Source organism: Solanum verrucosum, unplaced genomic scaffold (assembly GCF_900185275.1).
Source record: "Solanum verrucosum unplaced genomic scaffold, falcon-dt-bn FXZP01000108.1, whole genome shotgun sequence".
Lineage (NCBI taxonomy): Eukaryota > Viridiplantae > Streptophyta > Magnoliopsida > Solanales > Solanaceae > Solanum > Solanum verrucosum.
In genome coordinates, this window is record NW_026020274.1 from 2,342,450 (window position 1) to 2,364,241 (window position 21,792).

The 21,792-nt window shown below is 37.3% G+C and overlaps 4 protein-coding genes across 6 annotated transcripts in view; 3 read left to right on the top strand and 1 right to left on the bottom strand.

The window, feature by feature from the left end:
- LOC125833971 (fructose-1,6-bisphosphatase, cytosolic) overlaps positions 1-21,792 on the bottom strand; it is a 312,269-nt gene that overhangs the window by 80,315 nt on the left and 210,162 nt on the right. The window lies entirely within an intron of this gene.
- LOC125833958 (actin-105) lies at positions 12,196-15,351 on the top strand. Of its 2 annotated transcripts, XM_049513130.1 has the most exons (5): positions 12,196-12,317; positions 13,684-13,753; positions 13,844-14,237; positions 14,320-14,933; positions 15,029-15,351. In XM_049513130.1, the coding sequence occupies exons 2-5, from the start codon at positions 13,694-13,696 to the stop codon at positions 15,092-15,094; spliced, it is 1,134 nt and encodes a 377-aa protein (XP_049369087.1). In that variant the 5' UTR covers positions 12,196-12,317; positions 13,684-13,693; the 3' UTR covers positions 15,095-15,351. The 2 variants fall into 2 exon arrangements, with proteins under 2 accessions (XP_049369087.1, XP_049369086.1); XM_049513129.1 differs by lacking the exon at positions 12,196-12,317 and having other exon boundaries at positions 13,676-13,753; positions 15,029-15,122.
- LOC125833986 (actin-104-like) lies at positions 16,998-18,475 on the top strand. Its single transcript, XM_049513162.1, has 4 exons — positions 16,998-17,072; positions 17,177-17,570; positions 17,649-18,262; positions 18,410-18,475. The coding sequence occupies exons 1-4, from the start codon at positions 17,010-17,012 to the stop codon at positions 18,473-18,475; spliced, it is 1,137 nt and encodes a 378-aa protein (XP_049369119.1). The 5' UTR covers positions 16,998-17,009.
- On the top strand, positions 20,204-21,630 carry LOC125833974 (actin-100-like). 2 transcript variants are annotated; one of them, XM_049513149.1, is made up of 4 exons: positions 20,204-20,266; positions 20,338-20,731; positions 20,815-21,440; positions 21,565-21,630. In XM_049513149.1, exons 1-4 carry the CDS (start codon positions 20,216-20,218, stop codon positions 21,628-21,630), a joined length of 1,137 nt encoding a protein of 378 aa, XP_049369106.1. In that variant the 5' UTR covers positions 20,204-20,215. The 2 variants fall into 2 exon arrangements, with proteins under 2 accessions (XP_049369106.1, XP_049369105.1); XM_049513148.1 differs by having other exon boundaries at positions 20,216-20,266; positions 20,815-21,437; positions 21,563-21,574.

A 21,792-nucleotide genomic window follows, 5' to 3' on the forward strand; every position in this document is an offset into this window, starting at 1 on the left:
AATTCTTAAAAATACTAAAAATTATTTTTGTACCAACTGTCGTCATTTTTATTATATTTAACAAAATTGCAATCATACTAGAACATAATAATAAGATTATTTGAATCTTAAAAATGCATACAGGATTCATTCAAAATAATTGAAAAGAGTTTAAGTACTTAACTACTTTTTCTTTAAGTATGATCATTTTAAATTTGTACTCATTTTAGAATCTGAGTATGATCATAATTGAGTGTTATTGTAAAAAGAATGACCAGAGTTGGTTCAAATCCTTAAACATATTAAGGATTCTAAGGATTTGTGCTCTTATTTATATACGAGTATGATCATAATTGAGTGTTAAAATATAAAAAAAATGACAAGAGTTAGGTTGTGTTTGGTATGAAGGAAAATATTTTCCGGAAAATGTTTTCCAATTTTCTCATGTTTTGTTGGGTTAAATGTTTTGGAAAATGTTTTCCATATCAACTCATTTTCCTCAAATTTAAGGAAAATGACTTCCCTTCAAAACTTAAGGAAAACATTTTCCAAAACTCTCTTCCAACTTCAAATTATAATTACTTTTTGTTGAAAAAATCAATTTATTTTGTCCCTACCCTCAAACCCTCCCCCTCCTCCCCCTCCCCCCCCCCCCCCCCCCCCCCCCCCCCCGAAAAAATAATAATTTTAAAGCTTGTTTTTAAATTCAATTTTTATACCTCACCCTAACCCCTACCCCCACCCCCTCCTAAAAAAATAATAAAAATTGTTTTTAAAAGATATTTTTAATTTCAATTTTTTATTTTTTTAGCCCCCACCCACTACCTTCGCCCCCCATCAGCCCCCCAACTCCTTCAAAAGAAAAAAAATTTAAGTTTGTTTTTAAAAAATATTTTCAACTTCAAAATTTGGCAGCCTCCCAATTATAGATGTGGTGCGCTTCACACCGATAACTAGGACTCTACAGACACGGCTACATAGACTCCCTAGGACTCCTAAACTCTGTGCTCTGATACCAAGTTTGTCACGCCCCGAGCCTACACCCTGGGCGGGACCGGCACCCGGAGACCATTTCTGGCCCCAAGCGAACCCTTGGCCTGGCTTTCTTAACTCAGCGGAAACCTAACTCAACAGAATAACTCAAGCGATGCAATATTACAAAACAACTTAACTTAAACAATTCTGGCCATAAAGGCATCTCGGGTCTCAAAATAGAGTATTACATATATACATAGATAAGAGACTCAAAACTAGCTGACTGACTGTCTATCTGTCTATCTATGAAGCCTCTAAATTACTGAGATGGATGTTGGGACAGACCCCGCAACATCCTAATAAGACAACACTAAGAACACGAAGTAAAAGAGTCCTCCGGAAAGCAAGGAGGCTCACCACTGACTCTGGAGTGCTCAGCTGGATCAACGACGCACAGGCTGCTGATCTGGGATACCTGGATCTGCATCATGAAACGATGCAGGCCAACTGACATCAGTACATGGAATGTACGAGTATGCAAGCTGGAAAGCTAAGCAACAACGGCTAGAAGGAAACCTGGGAGAAACTGAATAGCTTACCTGGCTCAACTCAACTCAACCTGACTGACTTCTTTCAATATAAGGCAATTTAAAACAAGTGCGATATAAAGAAAGACGGTTTAAAACATGTTATAAACTCTGTGTGTATACAAAGATACAATAAGCCTGAAATGTATTATAGAAATACAATGAACTGATGTATATAAAAATACAATAATCTCTGAGTATGAAAATACAATAACTGCTGTGGGAGTTTCTCTAACCGACAACCATCACATAAGAGCTATAGTGATGATACAGCGATCGACCTCACGCTGCCAGAGCATCTTATACCCGGTCAAAAGTATAAGACCTGAAATGCCTAATGGATCTACTAGTCTAATCTGAAAAGGGTTCATCTAAAAAGCATGACCCTTTTCTACCCATGGTGGCTAACATGGTTCTATGGGGGCTGTGGGTTCTTTGAACGCTCCCCCAACTCGGTGCTCGATACTACTCCCAAAAATGTACTGGCTCTTATGTTTTTAAAACATAATTATTCCTGCTGATATGAGATAATTACTCAAAAACTAGCCCGAAGGCTCTTTGGAAATCTCAGTTTCCAACCTTGTTTAAATGTAAAGACATTTCTTTAAAACTTCTTTGGGAATACATAGTTCCCTAATAACTTTGAGAAATGAACTCAACTTTAAACTCTTGACTTAACTCGAAACTCGATACTCTTTACTCGACTTGAAACTATATGCCCTTTACTTTTTACTAAACTTGAAACTTGAAACTCTTTACTTAGCTTGAAACTCTATACTCAACTTGGAACTCTGTACTTAACTTGGAACTTGAGCCTTAGAATGAAGTTAAAACGTTCAATGAAGACTCTTGAAAAGCTTTAAAGACTTGCTTGGACTTACTTAATTTCTAAGCTTGACTTCACTTGAATCGGAAACTAACTTCACTTGAATTGAATTATGGATTCAAGGACTTGATTGGTGTTTGGAAGGACCTCATGATGTTTAGGAATGATTTAGGAATGATTTGGAACAACCAAACTTAAGAAAATTTTTGAGAATAAATTCTGAAAACAGTGGAGTCCGCGTCCTGTCCGCGACGCGGAGCAGATTTTGTTCACAGAGGGAACAAGTCCGCGACACGGACTTGTTTCATGTAAGAAGCCCGACTTTTCTCCTTCATTTTTCCAACTCTAAACTCTCTAACTTCAAGGGTTCAAACCCCAAACACTTAGAAACATGAAATCCCTCAACATTCAATAGATTTCAACTCAAAACCCCAACCGGAAACAAGTCCCAAATCATCAAGAATCTCAACATCACAACCAACAACAATACCAACAATAATTTCAACAACTAACAACTTTAACAACTTCAACCACAACAACTCACAACTTCAACAAACACAATCCATCTTTTCTCGAAAATAAAACGAGTTTGGCATGTGGGGGAAAGGATCACCCAACACTAAAAGCTCACATACCTTGGTAGGGATAACCCCCGACGAAAATCCACGATGATCTCCTTGCTTGATCTCCTCTTCTTCTCTTCTTCTCTTCTTCTTCTCTTCTTCTTCTCTCAAAACCCTCACTCTCACTTCTTTTAAAATGGTAAAACTGATCAAAATGATCAGCCTAACACATTTATAAAACCAAAATAAAAGGCTAGGGAAAAGACCAAAATGCCCTTAATGATTCCCGGACGGATTTCCTTGTCAACTGCCCAACTTTCAAAGGTCATAACTCGCTCATACGGACTTGGAATTGAGCAAACTCGGTGGCGTTAGAAAGGTCATTCCACGAACTTTGCAACCATAACTGGAATTCCACCTAACTCATCCTGAGCTAGAATTTATGGCTGTTCAAAGTTGGCCAAAAATTCACATTTTCCATACTTAGCCAAAATTTCCAAAACTTTAAAATTCTTTCCAAAAAAAAAAAAATTTCCAATCCTAAGCCTCTTCAAAGCTATTTCAAATTGTCGGATGTTACAATATCTCCCCCTTGGGAACATTCGTCCTCGAATGAGGTTACTCTTACAAAACTAAGGGTGTAACATCAAACTCAAACACCCAACGAGCAACCATGCAAACAACAACAACAACAACAACGACAACATGCCCATTATATATTAAAGAGCACTAAGAAGGAAATTAATACCTAATCCGCATTCCCTCCGGATTCAAAAAGATGAGGATATCTCTTCTTCATGTCCTCTTCGGCTTCCCAAAGTGGCTTCCTCAACAAGTTGGTTCCTCCAAAGGACCTTGACTGATGCCACATCTTTCGTTCTCAACCTACGAACTTGACGATCCAAAATTTGAACAGGAATCTCCTCATAAGATAAGTTATCCTTGATCTTGATACTTTCAGTCGGTAGGATCAATGAAGGATTGCCTATGCACTTCTTCAACATGGAGATGTGAAATACCGGATGAACCGCTGCTAGTTCCTGTGGTAACTCCAACTCATAAGCAACATTGCCAATCCTCTTGGCTATGTGGTAAGGTCCAATATACCGGGGACTAAGTTTCCCCTTCTTACCAAACCTCATAACGCCTTTCATGGGTGAAACCTTCAAATATACCCAATCGTCTATTTCAAATTCTAACGCCCTTCTCCTAACATCAGTGTAGGATTTCTGACGACTCTGTGCCGTTTTCAACCTCTCTTGAATCACTTTCACCTTCTCCATAGCTTGGTGAACTAAATCTGGTCCTATCAACCGCGCTTCACCAACTTCGAACCATCCAATAGGAGATCTACATCTTCTCCCATAAAGAGCTTCATATGGAGCCATCTGGATGCTAGAGTGATAACTGTTGTTGTAGGCAAACTCAATGAGAGGTAGGTGATCATCCCAACTCCCTTTGAAATCCATTACACAAGACCTCAACATATCCTTTAAGGTCTGAATAGTGCGCTCTGCTTGCCCATCAGTCTGAGGGTGAAAGGCAGTACTTAAGTTCACCTTTGAACCCAAGCCCTTCTGAAAAGATTTCCAGAACTGTGCAGTAAACTGTGCACCTCTATCTGAAATAATGGAGATTGGGACTCCATGAAGTCTCACTATCTCTTGAACATACAACTTGGCATAATCTTCTGCTGTATTGGTAGTCTTTACCGGTAGAAAATGAGCTGACTTTGTCATTCGGTCGACAATTACCCAAATAGAATCATGCTGTCTGCGAGACCTTGGCAACCCTGTGATGAAATCCATATTGATCATCTCCCACTTCCACTCTGGAAGTTCTATCCTCTGAGCCAAACCACCGGGCATTTGGTGTTCAACTTTCACTTGTTGGCAATTTGGACATTTAGCAACAAACTCAGCAATGCCCTTCTTCATGCCATTCCACCAATAAACTTCACGCAAATCACGATACATCTTGGTGGAACCCGGATGAATAGAATATCTGGAGCTGTGAGCTTCATCCATAATCTTCTCTTGGAGTCCATCTACCATAGGTACGCACAATCTACCTTGAAATCTCAAAACACCATCTCCCCCTTGTTCAAAAGCTAATACTCTTTGCTTTTGAACATTTTCCTTCAATTCGAGCAAAATGGGATCTTGATCTTGCTTCTCTTTCACTTCTGACATCAAGGATGACTCGGCCTTGCTCGTCACCGCAATTCCTCCTTCTGCGGAATCTGTAAATCTGACTCCCAGACATGCCAGTCTGTGCACATCTTTTGCTAACTCTCTCCTTCCTTCTTCAATATGGGCGGTGCTACCCATAGACAACCTGCTCAAAGAATCAGCAACAACATTAGCCTTACCTGGGTGGTAAAGAATACTCAGGTCATAATCCTTGAGTAACTCTAACCACCTCCTCTGTCTGAGATTAAGCTCTTTCTGAGTAAGCACATATTGAAGGCTCTTGTGATAAGTGAATATGTCGACATGCACACCATACAAGTAGTGACGCCATATCTTCAAAGCAAATACTACAGCAGCTAGCTCTAAGTCATGGGTTGGGTAGTTCTTCTCATGAACCTTCAACTGTCTGGAGGCATAAGCTATAACTTTGCCATTCTGCATTAAGACACAACCCAAACCAACTCTAGATGCATCACAATACACCACAAAACCTTGAGTACCTTCTGGTAGCGTCAAAACTGGAGCTGTAATCAATCTCTTCTTCAATTCCTGAAAGCTTTTCTCACAAGCTTCAGACCATTGAAATTTCGCGGCCTTCTGAGTCAACTTTGTCAAAGGAGATGCAATACTCGAGAACCCCTCAACAAACCTTCTATAATAGCCAGCTAATCCCAAGAAACTCCTAATTTCAGTTGGAGATGTGGGTCTAGGCCAATTCTGCACTGCCTCAATTTTCCGAGTATCAACTTTAATTCCATCACCGGACACAATATGACCTAGGAACGCCACAGACTTAAGCCAAAACTCACACTTAGAGAACTTGGCATACAACTTCTTGTTTTTCAAAGTCTGAAGAACTATTCTAAGATGACTAGCATGATCTTCTTCATTCCTTGAATAGACTAGTATATCATCAATAAAGACAATAACAAACATATCTAAATAAGGTTTGAAGACTCTATTCATCAAATCCATGAAAGCTGCAGGCGCATTAGTCAAACCAAAGGACATGACCAAAAACTCATAATGACCATACCTGGTTCTGAAAGCTGTCTTTGGGATATCACATTCCCTTACCCTTAACTGATGATAGCCTGATCGGAGGTCAATCTTTGAAAAACAAGTGGCGCCCTGAAGCTGATCGAAAAGATCATCAATCCTCGGAAGAGGGTACTTGTTCTTGATGGTAACCTTATTCAACTGGCGGTAGTCTATACACATCCTAAGGGAACCATCTTTCTTTCTCACAAACAAGACCGGAGCACCCCAAGGTGAGACGCTCGGTCGGATGAAACCCTTTTCTAAGAGATCTTTCAACTGCTCTTTCAACTCTTTCAACTCTGCTGGTGCCATTCTATATGGCGGAATCGAGATAGGACGAGTATCCGGAATGAGATCTATGCCGAAATCTATTTCTCTCTCAGGAGGAATTCCGGGTAGATCATCAGGAAACACTTCTGGAAACTCTCTTACTAAAGGAACTGACTGGAAAAGAGGTATCTCAACACTAGAGTCATGAACTCGGACTAAGTGATAGATACAACCCTTCAAAACTAACTTTCTTGCCTTAAGGTACGAAATAAAACGACCCTTGGGCACTGATGAACTACTTCTCCACTCTAAGATTGGCTCATTCGGAAACTGAAACTTAACTGCTCGAGTTCTACAATCTATCGATGCATAACAAGCGTGAAGCCAATCCATACCTAGAATGACATCAAAATCTACCATGTCTAACTCAACCAAATCGGCCTTGGTGTTCTTGTTATTGATAGATATAGGACAATCACGATAAACCCTTTCCGCTAGAATAGACTCCCCAATAGGTGTAGAAACACAAAAGGGTTCACAAAGTCTTTCAGGAAGAACCTCAAATTGGTTTGCAACATAAGGAGTTACAAACGATAAACTTGCTCCTGGGTCTAGCAAAGCATACACATTAAAAGTAAAGACTTTGATCATACCAGTGACAACATTCAGAGAATTCTCTTGCTCATGGCGACTGGTGATAGCATAAAGGCGGTTTGCTCCTCCACCTGTACTAGAAGTAGCTCCTCTAGGTGCCGTCTTGTCTGGTGGAACAACTGAAGAAGACTGTGCTCTATTGCCTCCATTACCCTGCCTATTCTTTGGACACTCTCGCATGAAATGTCCATTCTGACCACACTTGAAACAACCAATGGAGCCCTCTCGACAAATACCTGAGTGGTTTCTACCACATTTGGCGCAGGCAGGAGGCTTACTACTCCCTTGCGCCACACTACCCAAAGATTGTGCTGGTCTAGCTCTGAAGTCCTTCGAATTCTAAACATTAAATTCACTTCTGTATCTGGGTGCAGGTGCTCTCGCAAATGATGGAGCAGGTCCCTTTTGCCTTTGCTGAAAGGAGGAACGGTTTGAAATACCTTTCTGCTGCCCGGACTCGTTCCCGATCTTAGCTCTCTTATTTCTGAACTCTTCTCTGTCCCTCAGCTTCTCTTCCTCAACCTGCTGCACATAAACCCTCAACCTTGATATGTCCATGTCCCCGATAAGCATTGCCGCCCTACCTTCCTTGCTCGACAACCGAGACAGCCCAGCAACGAACAGACTCATTCTATTCCTCATGTCCGCAACCATCTCCGGAGCATAGCGGGATAGTTGTGTGAACTTCAGACTGTACTCATGAACACTCAAGGACTCCTGCTTAAGTGTGAGGAACTCACGTACCTTGGCCTCTCTCAATTCTCGAGGAAAGAAATGCCCCAAGAAAGCTTCCTCGAAATAAGCCCAACTCGCAAGTGGTGCATTCTCAGCTCTGCCCCCTTTCCACTGGTCAAACCATGTTCTAGCAACATCCTTCAGCTGATACGCAGCTAGTTCAACTCGCTCAGTGTCTGCTACATGCATTATATCAAAAATCCTCTTCAACTCCTCAATGAAGTTCTCTGGGTCCTCAGTAGTGCTTGATCCCATGAAACTCGGAGGATTCATCCCCAAGAACTCACGGATCCTTGAAGTGTCAGCTCCTTCATGCCGAACTCCCCTTTGCTGACCCACCTGATTGGCTACAGCTTGACTCAACATTCTAATTGCCTCTCTAAACTCGGCATTAGAAACTTCCCCTTGATCTTGCACTCCCGGTGCATAGGGTAACTCTTGCTCATCAACATAGCGTCTAGGAAGACGCCCTCTACCAACTCTTCGTGGAGGCATGACTATCTGAAACACGCGCAAGCACGGATTAGAGAGAAACTTTATAGAGATCAACTCTAACGCACGAAATGAGTGTGAAGAAATGAGAAATCTTCCTAAATGTTGCAGCCTCCCAATTATAGATGTGGCGCGCTTCACACCGATAACTAGGACTCTACAGACACGGCTTCATAGACTCCCTAGGACTCCTAAACTCTGTGCTCTGATACCAAGTTTGTCACGCCCCGAGCCTACACCCTGGGCGGGACCGGCACCCGGAGACCATTTCTGGCCCCAAGCGAACCCTTGGCCTGGCTTTCTTAACTCAGCGGAAACCTAACTCAACAGAATAACTCAAGCGATGCAATATTACAAAACAACTTAACTTAAACAATTCTGGCCATAAAGGCATCTCGGGTCTCAAAATAGAGTATTACATATATACATAGATAAGAGACTCAAAACTAGCTGACTGACTGTCTATCTGTCTATCTATGAAGCCTCTAAATTACTGAGATGGATGTTGGGACAGACCCCGCAACATCCTAATAAGACAACACTAAGAACACGAAGTAAAAGAGTCCTCCGGAAAGCAAGGAGGCTCACCACTGACTCTGGAGTGCTCAGCTGGATCAACGACGCACAGGCTGCTGATCTGGGATACCTGGATCTGCATCATGAAACGATGCAGGCCAACTGGCATCAGTACATGGAATGTACGAGTATGCAAGCTGGAAAGCTAAGCAACAACGGCTAGAAGGAAACCTGGGAGAAACTGATTAGCTTACCTGGCTCAACTCAACTCAACCTGACTGACTTCTTTCAATATAAGGCAATTTAAAACAAGTGCGATATAAAGAAAGACTGTTTAAAACATGTTATAAACTCTGTGTGTATACAAAGATACAATAAGCCTGAAATGTATTATAGAAATACAATGAACTGATGTATATAAAAATACAATAATCTCTGAGTATGAAAATACAATAACTGCTGTGGGAGTTTCTCTAACCGACAACCATCACATAAGAGCTATAGTGATGATACAGCGATCGACCTCACGCTGCCAGAGCATCTTATACCCGGCCAAAAGTATAAGACCTGAACTGCCTAATGGATCCACTAGTCTAATCTGAAAAGGGTTCATCTAAAAAGCATGACCCTTTTCTACCCATGGTGGCTAACATGGTTCTATGGGGGCTGTGAGTTCTTTGAACGCTCCCCCAACTCGGTGCTCGATACTACTCCCAAAAATGTACTGGCTCTTATGTTTTTAAAACATAATTATTCCTGCTGATATGAGATAATTACTCAAAAACTAGCCCGAAGGCTCTTTGGAAATCTCAGTTTCCAACCTTGTTTAAATGTAAAGACATTTCTTTAAAACTTCTTTGGGAATACATAGTTCCCTAATAACTTTGAGAAATGAACTCAGCTTTAAACTCTTGACTTAACTCGAAACTCGATACTCTTTACTCGACTTGAAACTATATGCCCTTTACTTTTTACTAAACTTGAAACTTGAAACTCTTTACTTAGCTTGAAACTCTATACTCAACTTGGAACTCTGTACTTAACTTGGAACTTGAGCCTTAGAATGAAGTTAAAACGTTCAATGAAGACTCTTGAAAAGCTTTAAAGACTTGCTTGGACTTACTTAATTTCTAAGCTTGACTTCACTTGAATCGGAAACTAACTTCACTTGAATTGAATTATGGATTCAAGGACTTGATTGGTGTTTGGAAGGACCTCATGATGTTTAGGAATGATTTAGGAATGATTTGGAACAACCAAACTTAAGAAAATTTTTGAGAATAAATTCTGAAAACAGTGGAGTCCGCGTCCTGTCCGCGACGCGGAGCAGATTTTGTTCACAGAGGGAACAAGTCCGCGACACGGACTTGTTTCATGTAAGAAGCCCGACTTTTCTCCTTCATTTTTCCAACTCTAAACTCTCTAACTTCAAGGGTTCCAACCCCAAACACTTAGAAACATGAAATCCCTCAACATTCAATAGATTTCAACTCAAAACCCCAATCGGAAACAAGTCCCAAATCATCAAGAATCTCAACATCACAACCAACAACAATACCAACAATAATTTCAACAACTAACAACTTTAACAACTCTAACAACTTCAACCACAACAACTCACAACTTCAACAAACACAATCCATCTTTTCTCGAAAATAAAACGAGTTTGGCATGTGGGGGAAAGGATCACCCAACACTAAAAGCTCACATACCTTGGTAGGGATCACCCCCGACGAAAATCCACGATGATCTCCTTGCTTGATCTCCTCTTCTTCTCTTCTTCTCTTCTTCTTCTCTTCTTCTTCTCTCAAAACCCTCACTCTCACTTCTTTTAAAATGGTAAAACTGATCAAAATGATCAGCCTAACACATTTATAAAACCAAAATAAAAGGCTAGGGAAAAGACCAAAATGCCCTTAATGATTCCCGGACGGATTTCCTTGTCAACTGCCCAACTTTCAAAGGTCATAACTCGCTCATACGGACTCGGAATTGAGCAAACTCGGTGGCGTTAGAAAGGTCATTCCACGAAATTTGCAACCATAACTGGAATTCCACCTAACTCATCCTGAGCTAGAATTTATGGCTGTTCAAAGTTGGCCAAAAATTCACATTTTCCATACTTAGCCAAAATTTCCAAAACTTTAAAATTCTTTCCAAAAAAAAAAAATTTCCAATCCTAAGCCTCTTCAAAGCTATTTCAAATTGTCGGATGTTACATAAATTTACAAGTGTTTTTACATGAAAAAATGATAAATGACAAAAATGATTATGCAAATGTAGTTAGAGAGTTTATTTTGAAAAAGATGTTCCAAGAATTACAAAAATATTATGATCAAAATAGTGAAAATTTTAGTCAAATCAAAATGATTCACAACAACAATATTTTAAACGTATCTTGAGGATAGTTCTCTTCTTCAATCCAGTTTGATCATAACACGAAAAATATTATGAAGATATTAGCACCTTATGTGGAACAATTAAATATATATATTTTTTAAATGTGAACTTGTCTATAATAAAGGAAAAAGATTTTGGAGTATCCTAAAATCAGTCAAAATCAGGAAAAGCATATATGAAAATAATGAGTGATTCGATATATTTTTTCTCTATCTAAGGAAAATACCTATTCATAAGGAAAAGATCTATTTACCTAATATACTTTGTGATTTTTATTCATTAAATTAAATTGTGTTTCATGATTTCCTGTTCAATGTTGCAGTTACTCAATTAAATGTATTAGTCATAAAAGCATGTTTAATTTTGAATCGTGTGACTAATTTTCCAATTTTAATTGGCGTTTGCAAAAGAAATTAAGAAAAGGGTAAAACTGTCAAATTCTCATGTATTTGGGAGTATTAGAAAAAAGTCTACGGAAAAAAAATTACGTCTATCACAGTTTCAAATTAGAGATTTTTTTTCTAGAAGGATGAATGAGGGTGAATATAATGTTTAAATACCACTGTTTTTGGTTGATGATATTAATTTATTGTATTTCGTAATTTAGACTTACAAATAGTTCTGTTATGATGATTAAAAAGTAATTTGAGACTTGATTTTGATCGATTAATAAAAGCGCAACACATCAATTAAAATTTTGCAATTACAATACAGTAATGTGAATGAAGAGTATTATATATACTAATAGACATAATTTGTTTCTTCAATGGAAAAACTGTTGAAATAATTGAAACGCAGTACGTAATATTAGAAGATATATTATTTTTTGTCATTTAAAAGGAAACAAATCTCAAAAAAAGGAAAAAAAATTAAATTGGTCCAAGATAATTAATTAGTATTTGATTTAAAATTAAATTTTCATTTGTATTTACAGTTATTTACAATGATACGTGTCTAGAGAAAAAAATATACTTGGAGTTTCGAATTCTTGATTCTCTGTTTTTTCAAATAAAATAACTCTCTGCCAAAAATCCTCTGTTTTCTCATAAGAACCCTATACTGAACTAGCAACCAATTTCATTCAGAGGTAAGTTTTAATACTGCTTCATAATTTATTTGAAGTTGAGTTGTTTTTGTTTCACTTTTGGATTCAGTTTTTACGCCGCGAAGTCAGGATTTGAACTTTATGTGTTTTGAATAGGGTTAGTAACTAAATTTTGTACAAGGCTATGGCCTATGTGTTTTTGATATTTTTATGGATGAAGTACTTCAACTATTTGTTTGTGTAGCCAGTTAAACAGTTTTTGGTGTTTCAAATTCACTTTTGACACTTGGTTAGGTTGATTTCATGTGGTTCTGATGGAATTTTTTTGAACATGTTTTGGTGGGAACAAGTGATGTTTTTGAATTATTATGGTTTGTTCTTTTTTGTTTTGTTAAAGAAAAATAGCCAACAAGTGCTACATTGATTCGATTAGAACGTAATTTCTGTGGAATGTGATCGGTAGTGTTTTTTTAAGGGATAACTAATCCGGGATTAATTTGAGGTTGAATTTGTCCCCATATTTGGTTGGGATACGATCATGGAATAATGTTATTTTATTGGATGATAACTAATATCTGGATAACTTGTTCTCCAACCAAATGAGTCCTAAGATTACTATTTGCGAGGCTAACATTCTTTGTCTTAACTAGATTTATCATTTCTACCTAGAAAATGCAATCTGAGTGAATCCATAAATAGATATATGCCACTATTTGCAATGAGCACACAGTCTTCTTTAGCAAAACGTGAAAGAATAGTTTTGCAATGTTCTCATTGCGTAACATATTGCATGTTCAGTTGTTCACTACTCATTTTGTTTCGTGTTTTCTCAACCTTAGTACAGCCAATCCTTTATGAATGTGAATTCGTCCTGTGCAACTAGAAAATTAGTAAGTACTAGCAATTCTTTAGCATTTTGCTCTTTCTTTCCATTGAGAGAAAGGGAACTTAGAAATCTTGGAAAATGGACATACTTCTGTAGAGTATTGAGGAGATATGTCGATAAGAAACTGGTAACTGAATAATATGTAATTGTAACGGTACTAATCTTGGGTGAAATGGATATTTTATGTTTCACTATTACCATATCTTGGTGTTTAGGCTTAATGTGTCGTCAAGTGAAGTGAACAATTGCATGAATGAACTACCACTGCACAAATTGACACCTCTTATTCCTTCATGTGTTGTATCTTTTGCATGATACCCCTACTACTTGTGCCACTCTGTTTGTGATTTCTATGTTAAGTCTCTCTCACCTCGAGTTGAGATGAGGTTGAAATAATAATACACAAAGTACGAGATTCCTACACAAAAAGTTTCACATAAATGACTTTATACTTTGAACATCTTTTACATGGATTATGTGGTTGTACTAGTGATGTATTACCTCAATTTTACTTATGTGTAGCGTTTATAAGATGGCTGATGGAGAAGATATTCAACCACTTGTAGTTGACAATGGAACTGGAATGGTCAAGGTTGGTTAGCAAAAACTGCTTGCGATTCTTATTACTCTCTAGCTATGTGACTTTACTGATGCACAACAACTATGTTATTTGTTTCTTTAGGCTGGTTTTGCTGGGGATGATGCTCCAAGAGCTGTTTTTCCAAGTATAGTTGGTCGTCCTCGTTACACAGGTGTCATGGTTGGAATGGGACAAAAAGATGCCTATGTTGGTGATGAAGCTCAGTCCAAAAGAGGTATTTTGACTCTAAAGTATCCGATTCGACATGGTATAGTAGACAACTGGGATGATATGGAGAAAATCTGGCATCACACTTTTTACAATGAGCTCCGAGTTGCTCCAGAGGAGCATTCCATTCTTTTGACTGAGGCACCACTTAACCCTAAGGCAAACCGAGAGAAAGTGACTCAAATCATGTTTGAGACATTCAATGTGCCAGCCATGTATATTGCAATCCAGGCTGTTCTATCTCTTTATGCTAGTGGTCGTACAACTGGTAAGCAGCACATATTGATTAGGAACGCGTACTAGTTCTTTTTGGCTTTCTGTTACTAATTTGTTCTCTGTTTTCCAACAAGGTATTGTGCTCGATTCTGGTGATGGTGTGAGCCACACTGTCCCTATCTACGAGGGATATGCACTTCCCCATGCTATCTTGCGGTTAGATCTTGCTGGACGTGATCTCACAGATTATCTCATGATGATTCTCACAGAGAGAGGTTATTCATTCACCACTGCTGCTGAACGGGAGATTGTTCGTGATGTGAAGGAGAAGCTTGCGTATGTCGCACTGGATTATGAACAGGAGCTCGAGACTACAAAGAACGGTAAGGATGTTGAGAAGAGTTACGAACTTCCAGATGGGCAAATTGTCACTATTGGTGCTGAGAGGTTCCGTTGCCCTGAAGTCCTATTCCAGCCATCATTGATTGGAATGGAAGCAGCCGGAATTCATGAAACAACATATAGCTCAATCATGAAGTGTGATGTGGATATTAGGAGAGATTTATATGGAAACGTTGTGCTTAGTGGTGGCTCAACTATGTTCCCTGGTATAACGGATCGTATGAGCAAGGAAATCACTGCTCTTGCTCCAAGCAGCATGAAGATCAAGGTCGTTGCACCACCTGAAAGGAAGTACAGTGTCTGGATTGGAGGATCAATTCTAGCTTCCCTCAGTACTTTCCAACAAGTTAGTCTCATTTTCCCTCTCTTTGTTGTTGTCTACGTCTCAATCTCGAATAATTTGTTCTCTTCTATATATTTGCTAACGTACTTGCTTTGCAGATGTGGATAACGAAGGCCGAGTTTGATGAATCTGGTCCAGCAATTGTTCATAGGAAGTGCTTCTAAGAGTGGTTTTGTTAACTTTAGTTTATTTCCTATCAAATGAATTCTATATGTCAAGAGTTCTTGCGTTTTGTGTAATTTGAATTTGTTTGGTAACACTTTATGTTATTGAATTTGCAAGCCTAGATTCTTGTTTATGTCTTTCTACTGTGAATTTAACCTCAAACCAAACTGTATTTTATAATAATTAATGAATCACAATATAACAGTCTTTTTGTTAGAGAGCGTTTTACCCCCAATTTAGGACTTTCCGGTGTGAATCTGGTATTAGTCGAGCTCTAATGTGAATACCAGACATTCAAAAAAAAGATAAATTATATAGACTAAAGTTATTTTTTGTTTCCATTTTTGACAAGTAAAAGTGATTGTTGATTTGGACCCCCTTAAAAACTAATTGATATTCGCCTATATAAATCGTCCAATGGACTACTACGAAGTACGAACCACTTGAAGTATTTTTAAATACCAGCTTTACCTTTAGAACAATACGAGATGCCACAATAATTATATAGATTATATTAGTGCGGAATCCAATCTAAATATCCAATTAATCATAAAATTGAGTTAAATAATTAACTTTTTTGAAGAATGATGTGTTAAGTAAAGATATTAATAATTACTTTTTTTATACAATAGCCCACACATAAATACAATAGATTTACTGTTAATTAAATCAGTTTAACAATTTGAACTTTCCTAGACATTAATACTATGTACGCCTTGGGGTATTTTAGTGGGAAACTTACCTAAATATATAATATTTTGAAAAATATTTACCATTTATAGCTATATAATTTTAGTATATGTATAATTCTTTTAATATATAGTGCAGGTTTTTAAATCAAAATAAGCCTAATACATTTTAAGACACATATATGATATACTATATCTATATTGCATGCAAAACTTACTTTTATACATAGTGTAATACATCTTTATTACATACATAGATAATTTTTAATACATTGTGCAAATTTATTTTTTTATCAAAATAAGTATAATACATTATAGTACATATATATTATATATATATTTCACTTTTAATACATAGTATAGTAACTATAGATGGTAAATATTTTTTAAAAATAGTATATCAAAGTAATAAGTAGAAAATATATTTAAAAGCAACAAATATTTTATAAAGAACTCTCAAAAAGATAATATTATTTTATTTTTTCTTGAAATTTGTCTGATCACCTTTTCTAAATTTGTAGACAATAAAATCATCATTTGTTAGGTTGTTTAAAAAGAAGAAAAAAAAAAAGGCCAACAAGCAATATTGCTTTGATTTGAAGCTTCAGTTTTATTTGCATCTGTTTCGTCTTCATAAAGGTCTGTTTGATTTGTCCCTGTTTTACTTGTATTTATGTACTTGTTATTTCTTCGCTAAATTTTGCGCGCTTTGAGTAATTTTGGTTTTTGGATTCAGTTTGAAAATTGGGTATGAATCATGATGATTTCATTAGTTTTCTTCTGATCCAAATGTTTTTGAACATGAAAGGGGTTCAATTGAATTCCGTCGGAAAATTGTACCTCTTAACAACAAAAACATATCCAGTGAAATTTCATAAACTCGAGTTTGGGGATTGGGTAGGGTAGAGTGTAGGCATACATTATCATTACCTCCATGAGAGTAGAGACGCTATTTTCGAAAAACGTGGATGGTAGTTTGTTTAAGAAAACTTTTGGTATATTTTTTTTGAATCTTCATATTAGTATTTCTGGCTCCATCACTGTTTGCTAGTGATTATAAAAGTGAAAGTCAAAGACCGATAGGATTATTGAACAATTTGAGATTGCAGGGAGTTAAAAGAGGAGAAACAGAATTTTATGAACAATTTTCACTTTGACTCTGTATTTCTATTCAGTGTCTCACCAAAATTATACTTTCAAAATAATTATTTGATGTCCTTACAAGATGGCTGATGGGATGGATATTCCTCAAACACTTGTTTTTGACAACGGAACTGGATTCAGCAAGGTTAGTTAGAAATAAACTGGTTGAAATTTCAGCTCCGTGCGTGGTGTTAACTACATTTCTCTCTAGTAATAAATAATAGTTGTTGTTGTTGTTTGTTTCTCTAGGTTGGCTTTGCTGGGGATGCTTCTCCGGGAACTGTTTTCGAAAGTATAGTTGGTCGTCCTCGTCATACTGGCGTCATGGTTGGAATGGGACAAAAAGATGCTTATGTTGGTGATGAAGCTCTCTCTAGAAGAGGTATTTTGACTGTGAGACATCCCATTGAACGTGGCGTAGTAAGAAACTGGGATGATATGGAGAAACTCTGGCATCACACATTTTACAATGAACTTCGTGTCACTCCTGAGGAGCATCCCGTTCTTCTGACTGAGGCACCACTTAACCCCAAGACAAATAGAGAGAAAATGACTGAAATCATGTTTGAGACATTCAATGTTCCATCCATGTATGTCGCAAGTCAGGCTGCTCTTTCTCTTTTTGCTAATGGTCGTACAACTAGTAAGAAGCAGATTGGAATGCCTGGTTCTCTACTGTTTTAGTCAGTCACGCTGATTTCGTTTGTTGATTTTCAACAAGGTATTGTGCTTGATTCTGGCGATACTATGACCCACTCTGTCCCTATCTATGAGGGACATGTACTTCCTCATGCTGTCTCACGGTTAGCTCTCGGTGGTCGTGATCTTACATGGTATCTCATCAAGATTCTCATGGAGGGTCCTTACATACTTAACAATTGCGCAATCAATACGCCTATTCATTTGAAGGAGACGATTGCTTATGTTGCACTGGATTTTGAACAGGAGATTGACAAGGCAAAAAATTGCTCAAAATCAATTGAGAAGGGCTATGAGCTTCCTGATGGAAAAGTCATCAATATTGGTGCTGAAACGTTCCGTTGCCCAGAAGCCCTCTTCAAGCCATCATTGGTTGGAATAGAAGCGACGGGGATTCATGAAAAACCCTACCACTCAATCATGAGATGCGATGTTGATATTAGGAAAGATTTATTTGCAAACATTGTGCTTAGTGGTGGCTCAACTATGTTTCCTGGCTTTGTAGAACGTATGACCAAGGAAATCACTGCTCTTGCTCCGAGCTACACGAAGATCAAGGTGATTGCACCACCTGATAGGAAGTACAGCACCTGGATAGGAGGATCAGTTCTAGCTTCCCTCAGTACTTTCCAAAAAGTTAGTTCATTTTACTGAACGATCAATCATTCAATTAACCACATCGTCTCTCATTCAGAAATAGATAATTTGTTGTAATTGTGAATGTCTTGTTGAATAACTCTTTTATGCTAAAGGATTCAACACTAACTTCTACTTGGTCTGCAGATGCAGATGTCGAAGGCCGAGTATTTTGAATGCGGTCCTACGTTGGTTCACAGGATGTGCGTCTAAGAAGGGGCTGATAGCCTAAATACTTCCTAGTTAAATTCCAGCAAGCACTCTTATTTCAATCAGAGAGATGTCTTTTTTGAAGTAATACCCAATCTTGTATGCATTTTATATTCCGTCTATTGTGTTCAAAATATATTATTTGATTTATCTAGTGAATTTTTCCCTTATTTGGAGTTTGAGCCAAAGTTACTATGGATGAACCCATAACTTATGCACTAAATCTCCAATGTGTCTTCGATTATGTTATTTACAAGCTTAAAACAAGATGAGATGTCACATGAAAACATGGAACATGTAAGTTAAACAAGTATTGAATTTTTTTTTTTTCTTAAAGTTTATCTAGAAATCATGTGCAAACCACATGTTGCCAATAACGGTAAGTGGTTAAATATTTGAAAATTACGTAATAAAAAACTTTAAATTAGCATAATTAACTCATGATTAAAATATTTAAAAGACATATGAAAAAAATTACGATCAAATAACAACTCATTTGACTTATAAATGTCACATTAATTAGAATGAAGGAACAATATTTTTTTGTACAATAAACAATTATAAATATGATTATTGAATTAATTTACAACTAACTAAATCAGTTATAAATAATGAGTGAATAGGTCAAACACCCACCCCCGAACTATCCCCACTCCCACCCCTCAAAAATGTCTGTCATAAAAGTCATTTCGTGAGTGAGTTTTGTATCTAAACTGTTAGATTTTCTATTATCTTATTTACCCTCTTAACTAAAATAAGAGGCACGTAAAAGATGAAAAAGCTTGCACAATCAGTTCATGGAAGTTTAGGAGGATTATATGATAACCAATAGTTAAGAGATATGAATTTCACAAAATGTTAATATTTTAGGATGAGTTTTTAATTTGGTCAATTAAATTTTTTCTATGTGTACTGTTAGTTGAAATTCATTGGAGGAGCTTTTGGATTATGATGTTCTCACAGCATGTGTAATGACCCTATAGCAAAAAAATAATAATCCCATATGGATTAAATGAGGAACAAATATGAGGCTTATACCATCTTTAACTTTTCTACCTTAATAATTAGCTTTTGGGGCTCCTAAAATTGTATCAATAACACTTGACTTGAAAAGGTCTATCTACTTGTGGTAGAGTGAAAGTAGAACCGTCGAGGACGGCGAATGAGATGTGTGGTGGTTATGACACTATTGTAAAAAAAAAAAAATCAATTAAATGGGAAAATGATATGGGGCTTATATAACCTTAAGCTCTCCATCGCAATAGAATTAAGTGACTTTGCAACTCAACCTTCTAATTACTCTACTATAGTTTCAAAATATTACATATTCTAGCGACAAATTGAGTTTTATAGTATATATATATATATATATATTCAATACTCGTATGTCCTTATTTCAAGCCTAATATTAAGCATACTAGCATCCAAACCCTAACAATTTCTGAAATTTTCCCAATTAGAATTGAGAAAACGAAAAAGCTTAAAGATGAAATAGACGAAATTTGAGTGGATAATGATTTAGATTCGAATTTTGTGATTTATTTTCGTTTACAATTACCTTCTCAATACTGCTTACTGAATAGCATTGGATTCATCTTCAATTACACGTACTTTGTTTTTGTATTTTTGTTTTTGAATCCCTATATTAGAATTTTTTGAATCCCCATATTAGAATTTTTGGGCTCCGTCACCGTTTCCAAAATAAATTTTACTTGCAAAATAAATATTTGAAGTCCTTACAAGATGGATATTCTTCAAACACTGGTTTTTGACAATGGAACTCAAATGACCAAGGTTAGTTATAAATAAAGTGGTTGCAATTTCAGCTCCATACATGGTGTAAACTCTTTCCTTTGTTTCTTTAGGCTGGCTTTGCTGGGGATGATTCTCCAAGGACTGTTTTCCCAAGTTTAGTTGGTCGTCGTCATCATACTGGTGTCATGGTTGGAATGGGAAGAAGGCATCCCTATGTTGGTTATGAAGCTGAGTCGAAAAGATATATGCTTAATCTGAATCATCCCATTGAACAGGGCATAGTAAGAAACTGGGATGATATGGAGGAACTTTGGCATCACACATTTTACAATGAACTTGGTGTCCCTCCTGAGCAGCATCCCGTTCTTCTGACTGAGGCACCATTTAACACCAAGATAAACCGAGAGAGAATAACTCAAATCATGTTTGAGAAATTTAATGTTCCAACCATGTATGTCGCAACCCAGGCCGTTCTTTCTCTTTATGCTAATGGTCGTACAACTGGTAAGAAGCAGATTGGATTGATTGCCTGGTTCTCTACTGTTTTAGTCAGTCATACTGATTTCGTTTGTTGTTTTTCCAACAAGGTATTGTGCTTGATTCCGGTGATTGTGTGACCCACATTGTCCCTATCTATGAGGGACATGTACTTCCCCATGCTATCTCACGCTTAGATATTGGTGGTCGTGATCTTTCAAAGTATCTCATGAAGTTACTCGTGGAGGGGTATAATATATATTATTATGACGGTTGGGAAAGATATAAAGATATGTTTCATGATATGAAGGAGACGTTTGCTTATGTTGCACTGGATTTTGAGCAGGAGAATGAGAATGCAAAAAATTGCTCAAAATTACTTGAGAAACGCCATGAGTTTCCTAATGGAGACGTCGTCAATATTGGTGCTGAGGGATTCCGTTTACCTGAAGTCCTCTTTCAACCATCATTGGTTGGAATGGAAGCGGCAGGAATTCATGACAAAGTCTACAACTCAATCATGAGATGCGATGTTGATATTAGAAAAGATTTATTTGCAAACATTGTGCTTAGTGGTGGCTCAACTATGTTCCCTGGCATAGCAGAACGTATGAGCAAGGAAATCACTGCACTTGCTCCGAGCCATACGAAAATCAAGGTGATTGCACCACCTGAGAGGAAGTGTAGCGCCTGGATAGGAGGATCAGTTCTAGCCTCCCTCAGTACTTTCCAAAAAGTTAGTTTCGTATCCTTTTTATTTTTTATTCCATTGTCACCAATCAATCAACCAATCATCTACGCCTCAATCACAAATAATTGGTTTTCTACTGTGTATCTGCTAATTTCTACTTGCTTTACAGATGTGGATAACAAAGGGCGAGTATGATGAAATTGGTCCAGCAGTTGTCCATAGGAAGTGCTTCTGAGATTGGTTTTGAGAACTTTAATAGTCTTTAGTTAATTCCCATCAAATGAATTCTAATTGTTAGAGCTTTACGTTTTGTGTAATGTGGATATGTTCGGTAACACTTTATGTTATTGAATTTGCAAACCTAGATTCTTGTACATGCCTTCTACTGTGAATTTAA

What these genes read in the sequence shown, in the direction of transcription:
- LOC125833958 (XM_049513129.1), top strand. Translation starts at nt 13,676, where the DNA reads ATGTGTAGCGTTTATAAGATGGCTGATGGAGAAGATATTCAACCACTT. An exon ending in ATGGAACTGGAATGGTCAAG is followed by an intron (nt 13,754 to 13,843) that starts GTTGGTTAGCAA and finishes TTGTTTCTTTAG; the next exon opens with GCTGGTTTTGCTGGGGATGA. An exon ending in TGCTAGTGGTCGTACAACTG is followed by an intron (nt 14,238 to 14,319) that starts GTAAGCAGCACA and finishes TTTTCCAACAAG; the next exon opens with GTATTGTGCTCGATTCTGGT.
- LOC125833986 (XM_049513162.1), top strand. Translation starts at nt 17,010, where the DNA reads ATGGCTGATGGGATGGATATTCCTCAAACACTTGTTTTTGACAACGGA. An exon ending in ACGGAACTGGATTCAGCAAG is followed by an intron (nt 17,073 to 17,176) that starts GTTAGTTAGAAA and finishes TTGTTTCTCTAG; the next exon opens with GTTGGCTTTGCTGGGGATGC. An exon ending in CCCTCAGTACTTTCCAAAAA is followed by an intron (nt 18,263 to 18,409) that starts GTTAGTTCATTT and finishes CTTGGTCTGCAG; the next exon opens with ATGCAGATGTCGAAGGCCGA.
- LOC125833974 (XM_049513149.1), top strand. Translation starts at nt 20,216, where the DNA reads ATGGATATTCTTCAAACACTGGTTTTTGACAATGGAACTCAAATGACC. An exon ending in TGCTAATGGTCGTACAACTG is followed by an intron (nt 20,732 to 20,814) that starts GTAAGAAGCAGA and finishes TTTTCCAACAAG; the next exon opens with GTATTGTGCTTGATTCCGGT. An exon ending in CCCTCAGTACTTTCCAAAAA is followed by an intron (nt 21,441 to 21,564) that starts GTTAGTTTCGTA and finishes CTTGCTTTACAG; the next exon opens with ATGTGGATAACAAAGGGCGA.